Source organism: Manis pentadactyla, chromosome 1, assembly GCF_030020395.1.
Source record: "Manis pentadactyla isolate mManPen7 chromosome 1, mManPen7.hap1, whole genome shotgun sequence".
Classification (NCBI taxonomy): Eukaryota; Metazoa; Chordata; class Mammalia; order Pholidota; family Manidae; genus Manis; species Manis pentadactyla.
In genome coordinates, this window is record NC_080019.1 from 124312472 (window position 1) to 124328920 (window position 16449).

Here is a 16449-nt window from a genome sequence, read left to right on the forward strand (position 1 = left end):
CACCTGTAGCGCCTGTGTGTCAACTCCTTTGCCCTCAGAACCACTTTGATGGCCGCCCTTTTAAACGAGGAGGTACACCTGGGATGCTCCCTAGGTCCCTCTTGCCCGTTCCACAGCCTCCTCCCCTTTCCAACTCAAAGGTAGCAGCGCTGGCAGCCCGTGGCTCGGCGCGAGCCGCCTCCTCACTTTCCATTGGCTGAGAGCGCCTGGAAAGCGGTCACGTGCGGGAACGGCAGTCCAGCTCTGGGGCCGCCATCTTGGCGGAAAGTTTGGGGGGAGAGCGGTTGGGGGCGCGGAGGGAGGCGAGGTTCCGGGGGTGGGGCGTCGGGGAGGGGAGAGGGCACGCGGGCTAGGGGGCCGAGGCGTGTGGGGAGGCGGCTGCGGCGGTGGCCGAGGGGGAGGAAGAGGTAGCGGGGGTGCGGCTGCCCAGGGGAGCTCCTCCCCCGTTTCCTTACCCCCCTCAGCCCAGCTCCGTGAGCTCCGGGCGGGGCGGGGGGACGTGGAGTAGGGCAGAGCGGGGGAGCCGCCCAGAGTGGGTCCGGGGTGCGCCCCAGCTCCGAGCGCACGCCGCTCGCTGGAACTTTGTGGCGGCGCCGCAGGTGTGGGGGAGAGCGGAGCTGTGCATGTGGGGGGCGAGGGCGTCGCGGAAAGCGTCTGCTGCCCTGTCCAGCTCCCGCTGAACTAGCCCGGAGGAAGCGATCTAGGAGAAAGGCAAGCGAGAGGAGGGGGCCGGAGCAGGGCGGGGTGAGCAACCCAGCTGGTCCCTTCTCGGAGCCCTTTACAGCCGCTGCTGGCTTGGGAGCCAAAGGTCGGAGAGCCTCTTCACCCCGCAGTAGCAGGTGGGGAGTATGCATACTTAACCCGGGGAAGGGGTGGTCCCAAGTCTGGGCATTTAGTGCCCCTTGGAGAGGGGGCAGCTTTCGAGGAGAATTTGGAAGCAGGTTTCGGTCCGCTCGTAATTTGCAAGAGTACCCAACCTTAGGTAAAAGCTTCCTAGATTGACACTCCTAGTTTTGAGGTTCTTCTTTTCAACTTGGTAAAACTTTGCCAGGTGGGCTTTCAAATATGGCTGGAAGTTTTTCGATTTGAGATTTAGGGGCACATGCTAATTTAACCACGATTCTGTTCTTTTATTTAGTTGTTTGCTTTTTGCTTTATGTTTTTAAAGGTGTGTTGCCCTTTTCCTGATTGTGGAGGAAAATGCCGGTCCGGAAGCAAGGTGAGAATTTATTTTGGAATTCTCTGTGGGTGACACTTGTTTTCTGTATTTCTGTTTTGTGATTGCTATGTTTTAAAATGTTTGTGTAACTGATGAGACAGCACAGCCCTTGTCTTATTACTTAGAGAATCCAAGCCTCACATCGTTCAGAAGATGGAAACACCTAAATGTCAAACTTTCTTATGTGATGTCTTTCTAGTGACTAGAGAGGCAATTAATTTTTTCCCTCTGAAATGTCTTTTTAAAAATTCTGAACTGGTGTTTTAATATTTCACTTTATCATTCTTTCTAAAAACTTTTGTGAGCATATGTGGAGGTAATAACTAGTATTTTGAAACAGTTAAAATTTGAATTATAATGACAAATTATAGATAATCCGCTTTTGCATCTGATTAGTTGAAATTTTGTTACTATTACTTTGATCAAGTGATCTCTAATTGTACACATTTACTGTACTACCAGTACACATTTGTTACAAACTACTCATCTTCTTTTTTCTATGACATATGTAAAATTATGGGAATCATACTAGGAAATATATACGTAGGTGAACATAGTAGCACTGATTGACCTGGAGGGTTTTGGGAACTGTTTAGTTGTAAAATCATTTGCTGCATAGCTAGTGTGTAATACTTTCTTGTGAAAATAAAATTTTAATCAGACTCTTTTTTTTGCTTCTCAGATACCCAGAGAGCATTGCATCTTTTGGAAGAATATCGTTCAAAACTAAGCCAAGCTGAAGACAGACAGCTCAGAAGTTCTATAGAACGGGTTATTAACATATTTCAGAGCAACCTCTTTCAGGCTTTAATAGGTGGGAATTAATACTTTATTTGTGGCCATTATGTGTCAGCTAGGCTTAATGCTTCTTTGAATTCACTTTAAGAGAGTGATGATGTACTTGGTTCTCAGTGAGGCATTCAGTAACTTGAACTTCCTGTGAGTTGTACGTTTTGATAGGCCAATATCCTTTCCAGAAATATCTAATAACCAAAAAACTTTCAGTATGATTACTTCAGTGGTCCATGGTAACATATCACTGCATTAACTATTAAAAGATGGAGAAGTTGCTGAAATGTTTTAGGACCCAGAAGTAGTGTCTGCTTGTTTCTGTATTTGATCTGCATTTCTCTGGAGTCCTGAAAATATTTGAAGAGTTTTGCTATGTTTAAGAACATTGATTCTTCCAATGTAGACCTCTCTTTAAAGTTGGCATTCTAGGAGTCAGAATTTTAGTCCCGAAAAGTAATCTTTGAGATGATCTTGTCCGATTTAATTTTATAGAGAAGAAAACTGAAACAATTTTATTCTTAAGTGTAACTTAAAACTTGAGATGGTGCATTGTTTTAAAGGAGAACTGAACATATAGTCAGGAGTCCTGAATTCTCTTCCTGATGCTGCCATTAACTGAGTGATATTATACAAGTCATTTAACCTTTTTTAGTCACTATTAACTGTAGAACATGGGTGCAGTAGAACAGTGGTTTTTAATAGATCCTTTTTTAAAACAGTATCTTGTATTTTGTGCACAGTCCCTAATATATAACATAAGGTAATCCGTCTTGGCCCTCTCCTCTAGGTACCTTGAAAAGTATGCCAACTAGTGAACTAGAAAATTTGTTTCACTTCCAATTCTAAGAATGAAATGTTTTTTTTTCAGTCATTCACTATAAAACATATTAAAAAAGATGTATACTGTATTACATTTATTTCCTTAATAGCTTCCAAATAGATAAGGGAAATATTTTTAGATTTTTGGTTTTCTTAATCAATATTAAGTCTCGGAATATTTTATTTAATAGGGTTGTGGTTGAGGGAAAAATAGTATGGCTTGTATATCTTCATTTACATATAGACTGTCAGATGTATAGATGCAGTCCTTCTCTGTGGAGTCTGAGACTAAAAAAAATTAAATGATTGGTGAAGTAACGAAACAGAATTTACACTTCTTAAAGATTTCTCTGAAAACTGGGGGTAGATTTGCTGTTTGTAGGGAGACTGTTTTGCATTTTCTGCCTGTCCTGTTTTGACTGTGTTTATTCTTACAGATAATTCTGATAGTTTTCTAATATAGTTTGTATTTGGGAGTCATCTTTGCCCTGTATAATTTCATTGGTTGTGATTTACTTTTATATTTAGATTTACTTATACTTTAATGTTTTATAGGATGTGATATCAGATTTTGGTGTAAGAAAAGTAATAGAGTTTAGGAATTTGAAACAGGTAACTTTAATATAGTTTTTTGTGTGTTTCCATACTGTAATTGAGTTATTGACACCACTAAATAAGTGCATTCTTTTGAATCCGCTGAAAGTGGGTTAATGTATTAACTTTTATTACTTGCCTCCATCTTTGGAAATTTTTAGGTCAATAAGGTTTCTTTTGCTTTGCACCTGTACCATTGTTTTTGAAACCTTTTGGTAATGTACTGCATGCCTCCAAATTGCCCTAAACTAAGTCAGAGTCCATTGTATTTATAGCATGTACTGAAAAATCCTGAATTAAGTGTTTTTTCCTTTAGTAGGTGGCACTCTGTATTCTGAGTTGATATCTGTGGACCATTGGACTAAAGGAGACGTGGGTTTTGACCACCTTAGTAGTTTGAACGTCATTTGGTGCTTAGGTTCTTGATTTCCTGAGTTTGGAAATCATTTCCTTAGGCTATAATGAATTACCTAGTAGATACTTTTTTGCACTTGGAGTCTGCATCAGTCATTTATTTCTTGATTCTTTGAATTGGTAGTTTGTGAATTGACAGCTTTCGTGCATTTAAAAAGAGTTTGTATGGGAATCTAGGGGATTTAGTGTTATACAAAAATTATTTTCCTTTCTTCCTCTATAGATTATATAGATGAATAGATAAATTACATTTCTGATACCTTGGTGTTGTTCAAGGAACAAGCATGCACATACTGCATTACATCTGTTATAAGAACAATTTTTAAGTATTTTAATAGTTATAAATTTGGGATGCATTTTATAACTGATGTATCTTGACAGTAATTTTACATTCTTAGTGGGACATGAAATAATGGTTCATCTTATAATTGATATTCTCAATATTAATAGCCTCAATTCAGTGACATATGGCTGTCATTGTTCTAGCTCTAATGCTTGGTAGTATCCTGAAGGATGGTGTGAAGATTTAAAAACTACTGAAAGCAGAAAAGTTTTTACTAACTTTTGATTTTAGCTAATGAATTGTTTCTTTAGAGCTAAATACTTAACATTATATTAAAAAAAAATCCATGAGCTGAACATTTGTTTAAAACGTATTCCCTAAATATCTGGTGATTATTTTTGTATAAATGGGAGATAAAGTCTGCCTAATTTTAATCACTGATTTAGGTGAGAGCAATGTGAACACTTAATTTATCTAATTTTATATTCTCATTTTCTATACTTGTATACAGTATTTGAAAATTTTGTGTGTTAAGTAGACTCAATATAGTTTAATTATGGTCAGAGCCCAAGTGTTTGTGTCCACGGTGGTTCGAAGTCATTTCTGATTCCTAGGTTTATCTGGGATCCAAGATGACCTAGATAGTCCTCAGAGACTTCATACCAGTCTAGAACTCTGGGGTTAGTTATGGAATTAGAGAATTCATCCGCTTTCCTTGTGCACAGAAGAAATATCTGGGTTCAAGATCAGGCTGACATTAGAGATTTGAGTAAGTTAAGTCATGTGATTTGTATATTTTGTTTATAATAAATAGCAATCTTATTTTAATGCAGTTTTATTTTCTATAATTAATTAAAAATGAATATGGATTTATGTAATAATAGTGTCCATTTCTGATATTTTTTGGTTGCTAGTTCATTTGCTGCTACTCTGTTAACTGTAATAGTTTCACTAGCCCTTGTAAACATGGTAAAGAATGTTTAAGTTTGTAGATACTGGGTTTCAAAAGTATGCTTTCTTTTGTTTTTAACTGTAAAACATAAAAGTTACCATCTTAACCTTTTTTAAAAATACAGTTCAGTAGTAGTAAGTATATTCACATTATTGCAGAATAGTTCAGAACTTTTTCATCTTGCAAAACTGAAACTCTGTATCCATTAAACAAAACTACTCTTTTTATCCTTCCCCACCCTCTAGTAACAATTCTACTTTTGTCTGTGATTTTAACTCCTGTAAATACCTCATACAGTATTCGTTTTTTTGTGACTAGCTTAGTTTATTTAGCATAGTGCCCTTCACAGTATTTCCTTCCTTTTTAACACTGAATAATACTCTGTTGTAGAGAATGTATACCACATTTTTATTTATCCATCCCTCTGTTGATGGACATTTGGATTATTTCTATCTCTTGGCTATTGTCAGTAGTGCTGCTATGAATGTGGGTGTGCAGTTGCCTCTTTGAGACCCTTCTTTCAATTCTTTAAATATGTAACCAGAAGTGGGATTGCAAGATTATATGGTAGTTATATTTTTAATTTTTTGAGGAACTACCATTTTGTTTTCCATAGCAGTTTCCCTGCTTTACAGTCCTAGCAGCAGTGCACAAGGATTCCTTGTTAAAATTTCTCCCTACCCTTGCCAACACTTGTTATTCCCAGTTTTTTTTTTAATAGTAAGTCATCCTAATGGATGTCAGTGAGAGTGACTCCTTTTCACATATATATAAAAAATAATAATGGCTGACATTTAACGAGCTCTTTCTGTGTGCTATTACAAGTATCTCATTTAGTCATCATAATCCTATGGCATGTATGTTCACCTGTGACATGATTATACCATTTTATAGGTTAGAAAACTGAGGCATTGAGAAGTTATATATCTTGCCCTGAGATACTAAATTGCAGAGCCAGAAATTGAAATCAACTAATGTGAATGAGGGCCTCTCCTCACCTTCAACCGTTAGGATGTTCTTTATCATAATTGAATATTTTAATGAGATAATGTTAACAACAAGCATGTTTAACATAGGTGTTAATTGTACAATCAGTTATATTTTCCTAGAACAGTGTTTACTTAGAAGGAAAATGTTTATAATGATGGAATTTACACATTTTGAAAATTTATTAATTGAGGTCTGCAAACTTCCACCTATAATAGTACAGTTCTTAGGTTTCTTAGATTTTTTTGCTTATTATTGATCCTAATGATGTTACATTTTAGTCTGTTGCTAACTTCATGTGTGTGTTGCTAACTTCATGTATGTGTTTGTGTGTTTGAGAGAGACAGACTTTGCAGACTAAGTTTGAGAAAGGAAAATATAACAAATTAACAGATTAGTCTATTCACTAAAACTTAATGGAATTGGAAGAAAATTTTATTAACTTTTCAGTTGGTGGTTTTGATTGGATTGTTGCATATTTGCTAATAGTTTTGCTTACTACCACTCTGAAGCAGTGTTTTGATCATGTTGAATCTAGTTAAATTCTCTAGAAACCTTGTAATCATCAGAGCTTAAAAGCATCTGTAAATATTTCTTCTAGTCTAAGCCATTTCATTTATGTAGGGTCAAATTTTTCCTACTAAATTGTTTTTTATAATTATTTATCCAGTGCACTATCCACGCTAGGACCAGGTATTGCATATAGTCGTGTCTTGTCATTCTCCTTTAACCTGGGCATATTTCTACAGCCTTTCCTTGTCTTTTATGACATTGTCATTTTTTGAAGAGTGCAGTTCCCCTCTGCTCTTATTTTTTTATATAATTCTCATTTTGGGTTTGTCTGATGTATGCTTGTTTTGAATGTATGAAACCCTACAGTGTGGGTTTCGTACATTCAGAAGTACAAGATGTCTTCTGCCTTTCATTGGTAATATTAATTTTGATCACCTAAATAAGGTGTTGTCTGATTTTTCTACTGTATGCTTGCAGTTTTTTTTCTTTGTGTCTTATAAGCAATATGTGGGAGAGATATTTTAACACCGTACATGTACTCTGCTTTTCAGTAAAATTTTCACTTAGACTTAGCATCCATTGATAATGTTTACCTGAACCGGTTTTTACTTTGTTGAAAATGACTGAGAAACAACAGTTTGGAAACAGCAGTACTCTTCCACATTTTCCAGTTAACGCTTGGCATTTTACTGTAATTCAGAGCTCTTCTCCCCCATTTATCTATCTAATTATTTTTCTTTCAATGGTTGATGATTGTCTCAGGCTTATCTAGTGGGAGCCCTCTAAAGCTTGCTTTTATGCCCTTATGACATGCTCCCATCTTTTTTTTTCTTAGCACTTCCTTACTTTTCTGCATAACAAGAGGTTCCAGGTTCATGTTGTACATATCCTGCCCCAGCCTTGGAATCAGCCATTTCTCTGAACAGTTTCTGGTTCCTTTTGATACCACCTGTTTTAATATGCATGTGAATACCCTATGACTGCTAGTCAAATACTATTTAATGTGTTGAAATAACTTATTTTTAGACACTGGCTTGACATTTTTTCTGTTTCTAGTGTGTGAAACACAAATTGTAATACGCCTTCTTAAATTTTACATGACATTCTTGTCTCTGAGGATCAAAGGGCTTTTTTACATGTATATTGGTTTAGAAGAAAGCAGACTATCTGTACTTGAGTAGATTTGACTATTGTATAGTTTATAAAAACATTGTACTTTCAGTCAGTTAACCGGTACAATTTTTTTCCCTCTGAAATGGCAGGGTTATATTTCAGTGCTTTTCAGCTTTCTCATTGCCCTCTTTCTAACCTTCCGATATGGAATTTATTATAAAAAGTAATGCATGTTCCATGAAAACAGTTAAGATCAGATAAATGTGCGTTATGTAACTACTTTAAGCAAGAAAATTCTCACATCAAAAAAAACCTCCTACTTCTCCATAGGGTAAATATCCTTCTAGAATGTTATTCTTTGTGTATATATATATATATATGCACACACTTGAATTCTGCAGGACAAACTCCCTACACAAGTAAAACATAGTAGAATTGTTTCCTACATGAGAATTGATGTTTAAAATCAGCATGTAAGGTGAAAAATCACATCAGATTAACATTATCCTTGTAAATCTTTCAGGAATTTAACACTGTCGTTAACTACAATACAGTTTTTTTCCTCTAGTGGAGTCATTGTCTTCAGTTGGACAATAGACAAAGTAGTTGTCTTTGTTTAAGTGACATCTTGTACTAAAAGCACACAATTCTAGAATCACACTCATTACAGTGAGATGTACAGAAATGCTCACATTATGAGAGGCACATGAAAACGGAAGCTATCTGAGGGAAAAATCTTCTCCCTTCTTATTTTTTATTTGTGACATTAACTCATTGGGTGGACTGATAGGTAGAATTGCCCTTTTTTTGGCGGAAGGAGGTTGAATTTGCTTAAAGGTATATAGTATGACTTCTCTGTACTGTACATATATTACTATTTCTATCCCACAAAATTTATCATTGGATGTCTCCATATCATTAGATTTGTACCATTTTAAACGACTGTGTTTACCATGTGTAGATAGATTGTTGTTTCATTAATGATTTCCAGGGAGCACTTAGGTATGTGATTTTTCTGAATCATAGACAAAGTTGCATTTGTATATACCTCTTTGCTCTACATCTTATATTATGTCCTTTGGATAAATTCTTAGAAATGAGTTGCTTGGTAATAGGGGATGTGCATTTTAAAAAGACTTTTGGTAAATTTACTCAATTACCCTCAGAAATGTCATACCAATTTAACTTTTTAGGCAGTATATGGAAGAACGACTAATTCACTATACTTTAAGCAATACAGAGTATTATCTGTCTTTTTAATATTTTCTATTCTGGTATGTGGAATAGTCATTTTGATGTTTTATTGTGTATTTCTTTGATTAAAGAAATAACCAGTGATGAATATTCTTAGAATAAAATATTTTCTCATAGATTAGAGATGTCACTTGTATTATGTTAAATTACTACACATTCTTGAGTCTGTATTTAGATTTCCTACTCTGATCCTGAGTTAGTACTTCCTTACTTCTTTAGTTTGAGAAATATTTCATGGTTTGTGAGTTTCCCTATCTAGGATGATGTGAATTGTCACTAAAAGCTAGACATTTTTTCCTCTAGCTTTGAGGGTATTTCTGGAATTCTGCACTTCCTTTGCTCTCACTGTTTGCAAACTTTGAATTCTAGCAAGAAAATAACAAAGGTAAACGAAAACTTTCTGTGTAGAAAGAAAGTTTTACTTAGATTTGGAGACGTCTGAAACATAATCTTAGGAGATTAAAACCAAAAGTTTTTCTAATAGGAATAATTCTCCTCTGTTCCATTGGACTAATTGCTCATGTTCAAGGTTAATTTTTGAGAATTTTAATATTGTACATGTTGTAGCTTCATGACCTTATAATTTAGATTTTTGTTCAGAAACTGCACTTGTGGGGATCCAGTTTCATCCAGAACAGAGAAAGCACTTGCAGACTATAAATGGAAAATGAGGAATAGCCTGTGGTAAGACTGACCCAGTAAAGACTGACCCTCAACAAAAATAAAATATTTTAAATTGTGAGTCAACTAAAGGGTAGTTTTTCTCTAATAAATGTTTTAGCACCCCTGCATTTTCTTGTTTCCTCCTCTTGCTTGCTTTAGTGCATCACTCTTTTCAAAGGAAATAACTTTTTTCAGGGTAGTAAAGAAAGATCTAATCAGTAATTTTCATTATCTGTCTGGTGTATTATCCAGGTGAGCTCTCGTTTTTCACATGAGTATTTTCTATTGAATGGCAATCATTTTGATACTCCTGTATTCTGCTTTTTTAAAAAAAATTTTATTAAGGTATGATTGATATACACTCTTATGAAGGTTTCACATGAGAAAACAATGTGGTTACTACATTTACCCATACTATCAAGTCCCCACCCATACCCCCAATGCAGTCACTGTTCATCAGTGCAGCAAGATGCCACAGATCCACTGTGTGCCTTCTCTGTGCTACACTGTTCTTCCTGTGATCCCCCACACCATGTGTACCAAACATAATACCCCTCAATCCCTTTCTCCCTTCCTCCCCACCCGCCCTCCCACACCCCTCACCTCTCGCAACCACCAGTTCCCTCCTGGAGTCTCTGAATCTTCTGCTATCCTGTTCCCTCAGTTTTGCTTCATTGTTATACTCCACAGATGAGGGAAGTCATTTGGCATTTGTCTTTCTCCACCTGGCTTATTTCACCGAGCATAATGTCCTCCAGCTCTATCCATGTTGTTGCAAATGGTAGGATTTGTTTCTTCTTATGGCCGAATAGTATTCCATTGTGTATATGTACCACATCTTCTTTATCCATTCATCTACTGATGGACACTTAGGTTGCTTCCATATCTTGGCTATTGTAAAAAGTGCTGCGATAAACATAGGGATGCATATGTCTTTTTGAGTCTGAGAAGTTGTATTCTTTTGGATAAATTCCAAGGAGTGGGATTCCTGGGTCGAATGGTATTTCTATTTTTAGTTTTTTGAGGAACTTCCATATATTCTGCTTTTTCTTTGCATTTTCATAGTAAAGACTTAGAGTTGATCTCAGGTTAAGTAGGTTTATTGAAGGATGTGTCATTGTACTACTGGATGGTAAATTTGGTAATTGCTGATAAAAAGTATTGAAAGATGTGACTTGAAGCATTATTTTGCTGCAGTTACTTTTTTCATAGTATATGTATTTTGATACAGTCCTTATTGATACTGGCTATTGAAACATATGAAATAATATACAAACCAGAGTCGATAAAGAACTTTTTATTCTCTATCGAAGTGCTTGTTAATTTAATTTTCAAAATTATGCATACATGTTTAGTAACAAATTTAAAATAAATGTGTGTTTAAGATTCTGTAGGACCTTAAAATATAGCCATCAAATTTTATAAAAACTTACATTTTAGGTATTTTAAATTGGTGTTATATAATTTTTTCCTTCAATTTTGTCCATTTCTCAGACAATATTATTATACCTTATCTTTTAATTCTTTTATTCCTCTTCCAAAAAATTTTCACTCTATTAGTATTCATTGGTTGAATGTCTTAAGTGTTCAGAATAAACTCATTAATTCTTTATTTTAATTAAGTTTGTCTTTTGAGAATAACTTGGGTTTTCAGACTTCAGATTGTTAAATAGATTTTCAGGGAAGAGGAGAGATTGGGATTATACTAGATTTACCATGGTTGTTTTTGTCATCTATTTGACTTCTGTTTCTGTAGTGATTTCTGTTTTACTTTAATCTAATGGACCTCTGTTTCTTTCGCTCCCCAGTTTAGAATAATCCAAAGAAAAGGTAGAAAGTAATATTTTTAATCCTAGAATGTTATTTTGTAGAAATATCTTGTCACAATGACTAATCTTTTATTTTCTATTTTCTTTGGCTAGATTTTTATTGTGGTCAGTGAAGTGTAGTAGACTAGTATTTCTGTTAGTTATAGAATAAAAAATTACAAAGAAATGAATATTTGAAATTTGACTTCCAATAATGGAAGATGTAATAAAAATTTTACATAGTGATCTTGAGATATTGGTAACTAACCAGTTATTCAACACTAGTTTACTGCTGTTGGGGGCATAAAACTATAGGAGCTCTGGTTTTTTTGTTTTTGTATTTTGTAGATGATGCCTTCCCTACATGCAAAGATATATTTATAACTATGTATCTCCTACATATATAAAATATATATCTCTTACATATATAGAAATATATATCCTATATAAATATGCACGTATTCTCACACACAAAAATAATAATAATCTGGAAAATAGTCTGTATTTGGATTTCCCTAATTGTCACAATGTCTCATAGAGCATAGTTTCCCCAACGCCTAGCCCCCTGCACATACACACCAGTCAAGGCTCAGACATTGCAATTGGTTCCTATGTCTTTTTTGTTACCTTTAGATAAAAAGAAGTCCTCACTTTCGAGCAATTTCTCTTTTCTTTAATGACGTTGACTTTCTAAAGAAACTGAGCCAGTTGTCTTGTAGAATATCCTCTTCTGAGCAGAATACCCATTGCTGCTTTTCTGGTGTCATTTAATTTGTTCCTTTTTCCTATGAACTAAAAGTTGGTTCTAAAGATTTGATTTAGGTTCAAGTTAAGCAATTTTTGGTAACAACATTTATAGCTGTAATTTGATGCTCTGAATTTGAATTTTCATTTTTTACGTGATGGTTATGTGAACAGTTTTATATAATGATTAATGGTTTATGAAATGCTTTCACATACAGTTTTCTCTAGTAATAATCTTATTACCCTGTGAAGAAGGCTGATACTATCCTTACTGTGCAGACCTTAGTTTTTGTTAGCATTTTACTTAGAAAGTTCTACAATTCTACTGGTTATTTAAACTGAAAAGGAAATTACTTTGTTTTTTATGATATTGTTTTTTTAAAGGCCATACTAATCTTATCATCATAATGTGAAACAAGAAGTAAAATTTATCTGTCTAAATGTTGTTATTTCTGTTACTGTGTATGATTCTATACAGGATAATGTTCACCTTTGCTTTAATAATTTCCCTCCTTTAAGAAATCAACTCAAAATTATACCAGTAGGTGAATAAGGAACTTATAGTGGTGAACTTAAATATTATATAACTACCACTTAAAGCTTCTGAACACCATGAGTAACCAGTGGTTAATATGCTAAGTTCATATAATTCCAGCTAATAAGAAAAGTAACTTCATCTGCTAAATTATCCTGTGCTACTGTAAGTAAATTTATAAATTTAGAGTTTTTTCAAACTTTTAACTGATTGTTTCTAAAAGAACAAATATTTAGTTTATTTCTGAATATTTGAACTAGAGGGTATCTAAAGGCATTTACAGTTCTTTGATTTTAACTTATTTTGTTTGTCTTAATTTGGTTAGAAGGATAGTTAAAACCACTTAACTGATACTATCCTTACTGTTTATATCAAGGGGATACTGAGGTAAAAATATCAGTAAAGATTCATCTGCAGAATTCAGACTAATATTAACTACTATCTGTTAGGAGCCTATTATGTGTCATAGAGCACAGTATATGTATTGCACTCAATCCTTGTAACAATTCACAATGATGAAAAGCAAGTTATCAGAGGTTAAGTAACTTGCCTAAACATACAGCTGGTGATGGAGTAGGTATTTGAACTCAGCAACTGACTTGAAGTATAAAAAAACCTATGACTTTTACACTTTGCCCTGAAAGCTTCTGATATGATTGTGACATAATAAAATGAGAAATATTCATTGTTCAAGTGTATTATAAGACTTATTTTACTAATCTAGAGTAAAAATTCTGATTTTGAGTTAAGTTGTTTGAGCAATGCACAACAATTAATTAGAAAATATAAGTACTTTTGAATTTTTCTTTTCCTTTCCTCCCTTTTAGATATTCAAGAATTTTATGAAGTGACCTTACTGGATAATCCGAAATGTGTAGATCATTCAAAGCAGTCTGAACCAATACAGCCTGTGAATACTTGGGAAATTTCCAGCCTTCCAAGCACTACTGTGACTTCCGAAACACTGCCAAGCAGCCTTAGCCCTAGTGTAGAGGTAAGATAAAAATTTTCTCCCTTAAGCTGTTTTTCAGTAATCAATTTATTTGTGTTGCTAAGCCTTTTCACCTTATTAAAATGGACATTTTGTGGAAATATAATTAATAATGGAATAAAGAGGTTGGAATTAAAAATATTTTTGGAAATAAAAGGTCAGAATCTCTGTTGCCCCTGTCTTATTATGATGGAATAGTTTGAGGTCTGAAGTACTTGCCTTAGGCTATTAAAAAATACTTTTGCATGACAGACCTTCATGAGGCTCCATGTGTGTGATAATTAGATGGAAATTGTACTTTGAAAAGATGGTTTTGCTTTAGTATTTTTTCTGAGAAATAGAGTGTAGTTTTGTGGTCCTAGGCAGTTAAGTTGCGACTTTTATCTGGCAATCTGTTTATTGCATTATTAAAACTTATTAGAGATTGATCAGTAAATTTTAATCTCAACATTGGTTTCTGTGTTTTTCTGTAGTTAAAACTGTCTTGTTTACATTTTCATAACTACTTTAGTAAATAGTTTTTTTCTGTTGTGATATGCTGTAGACTTAGATTTGACATAACAGAATCTGTTGTGATATGCTGTAGACTTAGATTTGACATAACAGAAATATGAGGTATTTTGTAGTGAGGATTCTGTCTGATACACGTTAGTCATTTGAGGTGGTTTCTGACTGAATTTGATTCTGGTCCCTTTTAGATAGTACTAGAAAAGTACCTGGATTATTGAGTCCGCTTCTGTTTGGTGAGTAATCAGGGAAAAGTGGTGGACAGCAACCAGACAGCCTTTGGAAATAAAGTAGACAGTTTTTCAGTTTTCTCTTTTGTCTTAAGTAACATAGAACTACAGAATTTTACAGCAGGCGGAATCAGAACATCAAATCCCACTCCTTCATTTTAAAGATAAGGAAATTAAGGTCCAGAAGAAAATGAATGATTTGACCTAGCTTATTCCGGCAGTTTGGGCAAGTCTAACTTTGAATTTTAAATCTCTTAACATCCAACTCACAGTTTTCTTTACTAATCCTGGTATGTACTTACATGTTTCTCTTTGATTAGAGATTCTAGTGCTGCCTGTGTATCCTCTTTTTCTCTCTTTTTTTAATCAGTTTGTCTTAGATAACTTCAATTTCTATACCCTTTAGTTGATAAATCATTTGTACTTATGATAGTCCATTTCAAATAGACTTGTAAAATGTTAATAATTCATTTCTATTTCGCATTTATTGTGGTCCTAGATTTTAAAATTTGCTTATGTGGTCCTAGATTTTAAAATGTGCTTATGTGGTCCTAAATTTTAAAACATGTTAAATTTTGAGAAATGACTTTAATTACTTAGTTTTTCTATTGTCTGATTTGATGCTCAACTATGATTATAAAGCACAGAGTTCTTATAGTTGATTTGCCTATTTTTATAAGATTGTTTAGATTATGGCTGATTCAGTGTAACCAGTAAATATATATATATATTTTTTTTAGATAATTATTTTTTATTGAAGGGTAGTTGACACACAGTGTTACATTACATTAGTTTCAGGTGTACAACACAGTGATTCAACATTTATATACATGATAATTCTAGGTACCAGCTATCACCATACCAAGTTGTTACAATATTTTGACTATATTCCTTATGCTATACATTACATCCCGGTTACTTATTTATTTTACAATTGGAAGTGTGTACTTTTTTTTGGTTGTTGTTGTTAGGGCATCTCTCATATTTATTGATCAAATGGTTGTTAACAACAATAAAATTCTGTATAGGGGAGTCAATGCTCAATGCACAATCATTAATCCACCCCAAGCCTAATTTTCGTCAGTCTCCAATCTTCTGAAGCATAACGAACAAGTTCTTACATGGAGAACAAATTCTTACATAGTGACTAAGTTACATGGTGAACAGTACAAGGGCAGTCATCACAGAAACTTTTAACCAGTAAATATTTATGTTGAATAAATGGATAGTTCTGCAAGCTGAGAGTTAATTTCCATATAGATTTCAGTCAGAAAGATCAACAATGCACTGAATTTCATTAAGGTTGGTTTTGGAAACATTTCAACTTTTATAAAATCATGAGACACTGAAACTTAGAATTTTGTGTGCAGTGCTATTTTCTGCATCCCTTGAAAGGTATATTACGGACGTGGATAAAGGCACCTAAAATGAATAGGAAAATAGGAACTTTCAGATGCAAACCTCAGATTTTATTAGTTAGGAAAATGGATGAGAAGGGAATATGATTACAAAATGTTGCTTAGGGCTTGGCACATGGAAAATTCCTTTAGTAATATTTGTAATCTCTACCCATTCATAGATGGACTTAGTAAGGGTAACATGGGGATATGTCTGTCAAGTCCTAGATTTTTAAAAAAGAGGAAACAATCTGTGTATATTAAACTTGAGTAAACTAAGGCCAGTTGAAGGGGAAGTACTGTTTTAGAGAGATGACAGAATACCCTGACAGGTGTTAGTCTGAAAATGTAAATAGTTTTGAAACACACTGAGGGATGACAGTTATAATGACTTTTAAAGAAATAACCTGGTATGTTTAGAGGTATTTTTTTGTTGAGGGTGCTGTAAGAGAAGGAAGGTATTCCCCTATTACCTCTCCATTTATGCTTCATTTGTACAGAAAACTTGGTCAAGTGACCTTTGATTTGACTTGTTTCATTTCCTACTTAGAGGCATAAAGTTTAGGACTGAAAAGGGTCTTAGGTCATTTAATTCACCTTATACAGTTGAAGAGAATCCTCTGACACAAATTAA

The 16449-nt window shown here is 34.5% G+C and overlaps 1 protein-coding gene across 8 annotated transcripts in view; it reads left to right on the forward strand.

Moving 5' to 3' along the window:
- The first annotated feature begins 352 nt into the window (after positions 1-352).
- DLG1 (discs large MAGUK scaffold protein 1) overlaps positions 353-16449 on the forward strand; it is a 322859-nt gene continuing 306762 nt past the window's right edge. For 4 of the 8 annotated variants that reach the window (XM_036875079.2, XM_036875080.2, XM_036875085.2 and 1 more), the window contains exons 1-4: positions 353-839; positions 1169-1219; positions 1902-2033; positions 13518-13684. In XM_036875079.2, coding sequence (XP_036730974.1) covers positions 1201-1219; positions 1902-2033; positions 13518-13684 — 318 coding nt within the window. In that variant the 5' untranslated portion in view covers positions 353-839; positions 1169-1200. The remainder of the gene's footprint in view (positions 840-1168; positions 1220-1901; positions 2034-13517; positions 13685-16449) is intronic. The other 4 variants (XM_036875084.2, XM_036875089.2, XM_057501409.1 and 1 more) reach the window with 3 other exon arrangements.